This window comes from Triticum dicoccoides, chromosome 2B, assembly GCF_002162155.2.
Source record: "Triticum dicoccoides isolate Atlit2015 ecotype Zavitan chromosome 2B, WEW_v2.0, whole genome shotgun sequence".
Taxonomy (NCBI): domain Eukaryota; kingdom Viridiplantae; phylum Streptophyta; class Magnoliopsida; order Poales; family Poaceae; genus Triticum; species Triticum dicoccoides.
The window spans coordinates 753,619,959-753,621,962 of record NC_041383.1 but is presented as its reverse complement, the minus strand read 5'-3'; the positions used below and the strand labels follow the sequence as shown (position 1 = coordinate 753,621,962).

Genomic DNA, 2,004 nt, shown 5'->3' with positions numbered 1-2,004 from the left:
AGCGGCGACAGTGGAACAAAAATGCATGCGTAGATGCAATCTATTTATGTCCGACCAACGACAACCCTATTATTTTCTTTGAGAGCGGCAAAGGAGACACACTACTATTTTTTTTCTTAAATACGCACGAGTATGCGTATCATATATTGAAGAAGAGATGGGAAAAGAAGCCCCATCCACAGTTTACATACACGTTTACACAAGCAAACGTACTCCACCCGAAGAATTACATGGACTACTCCCTAGCTGCCCACACACCTATCTGGGCCGCCAATGGCTCGAAATCACTATGAACGATCCCGGCCTTCGCCCACACCGCGCACTCGGAGGCTATTTTCCGTAGGAGTACCTGCACGTCCGGTGTCATCCCCTCAAACACAATCGAATTCCTGTGTTTCCACAACTCCCACATGATCAGGAGACACATTACTATTATACGCCTCTAGTTTATGTTATAACTTTTCTTTTCTTGCGATGGTAGTTTATGTTATACTTTTGTGGTCTCTACAGTGCGCTTGATCAGTGGTCTTCGTTCACTTACGTGACATGCCCCTGGTTGAAGTCTTTTGATAAAAGATCTCTATAACAAGTCGTTATTTCTTTGTCTATTATCTTCCTCTATTTTCTTTGCAGCATTGAAATACGGCATACAGAAGGAAGTGTTCCGTGTAGAACTTTGGCTATATTCCTCTATGATTTTATTCCACAATAACATATTCCCATAACTGTAAACATGGAATTTGATACATACATGGAGAACATATATAGTGTGGGGTATTAATACATACAAGAACACAGAGGGGTGTGTGTTCTCCAAGATCATTGTGCAAAGTGCAAACCGGGCTCTCGTACGTATACGGTATACGTACGCACTTTATTTTTTTATTTTTTTGCATGGTTACTCACTTTATTTATCAGAGACCATATTTACCAGCAACTTACTATACGTACGTGTGCAGAACAACATCACGTAGAGTTGTACGCACACGTAGGTACGTATAGCTGCATCTCGTGTGCTCAGTTGCGGACCTCCGCGCGGTACATGGGCTCCGGGACTTCGTCCGCGCGCGCGCAGCAGCGGCAGCCATGGTACCCGTGACCGCAGCAGCCCCAATGACATCCACTGCCGCCTCCGCCTCCGCCGTGTCCAGGGTAGCCACCGCCGCCGCCACCGCCGTGTCCGGGGTAGCCGCCGCCGCCGCCGCCACCGCCTGGGTAGCCGCCACCGCCGCCGCCACCGTGGCCCGGGTAGCCGCCGCCGCCTCCTCCACCGCGGCCCGCGTACCCGCCGCCTCCTCCTCCACCGTGGCCCGGGTAGCCGCCGCCTCCTCCTCCACCGTGGCCTGGGTAGCCGCCGCCACCTCCTCCACCGTGTCCTGGGTAGCCGCCGCCTCCTCCTCCTCCACCGTGGCCTGGGTAGCCGCCGCCGCCGCCGCCAGGGTAGCCACCGCCGCCGTCGTAGCCCTCTACGCCGGCTTTCTCCTCCTTCTTGGCCTCTGCATGGACAGAAAAACATTGTGCATTCAAATTAGTAGCAGCACGCAGCAAAGCAAGATTCTTAGCGTAATGACGATCAGTTAATTCATGCTAGTTCAAAAGTACTCCGAGATCATTAGCGCGTTAGCTCACGAGTTTGTTCAGTTGAGGCGACGAGGATAGCAGCAGCAAGCAGGAGAGCAAACACAAGAAGACCCTTGGACGCCATGCTTGACACCCTCTTCTCCGGTGCTTCTAGTGGCTAGTGTGATGTGATTGACGATATGGATTAGCATGCAGAGCAAGCCTATTTATAGGAGGGAGAGGCCAATGGAGGGCTTGGATAAGATGGCTAGCTGGGGAGGAGCAGTGAGTGTGAGGTGAGCAAGTTGACGCTGGGGTCTCCATAGGTGTCGTCGGCAACGCGGACCCCGTGGAGCGGTGGTGGTTGGACGGTGGGCGGTACACATTTATGCATCCCAGCAATCTAGCATGCAAGTAAGCTAAGCTCGCATCATCTGCAGGACT

At 52.2% G+C, this 2,004-nt stretch overlaps 1 protein-coding gene across 1 annotated transcript; it reads right to left on the bottom strand.

The window, feature by feature from the left end:
* Positions 1–235: 235 nt before the first annotated feature.
* Positions 236–1,781, bottom strand: LOC119361324 (glycine-rich cell wall structural protein-like). Its single transcript, XM_037626591.1, has 3 exons — positions 1,630–1,781; positions 1,286–1,496; positions 236–389 (listed from the first exon to the last, which is right to left on the bottom strand). The coding sequence occupies exons 1-3, from the start codon at positions 1,703–1,705 to the stop codon at positions 236–238; spliced, it is 441 nt and encodes a 146-aa protein (XP_037482488.1). The 5' UTR covers positions 1,706–1,781.
* Positions 1,782–2,004: the final 223 nt, after the last annotated feature.

Bases quoted from the DNA above. Each gene is read 5' to 3' on its own strand.
- LOC119361324 (XM_037626591.1), bottom strand. From the start codon at position 1,705: ATGGCGTCCAAGGGTCTTCTTGTGTTTGCTCTCCTGCTTGCTGCTGCT. The intron at 1,497-1,629 runs GTGAGCTAACGC...CTGTCCATGCAG, and splicing joins CGCCTCAACTGAACAAACTC to AGGCCAAGAAGGAGGAGAAA. The intron at 390-1,285 runs GTACGCGGGCCG...GTGGAAACACAG, and splicing joins GGTGGAGGAGGAGGCGGCGG to GAATTCGATTGTGTTTGAGG.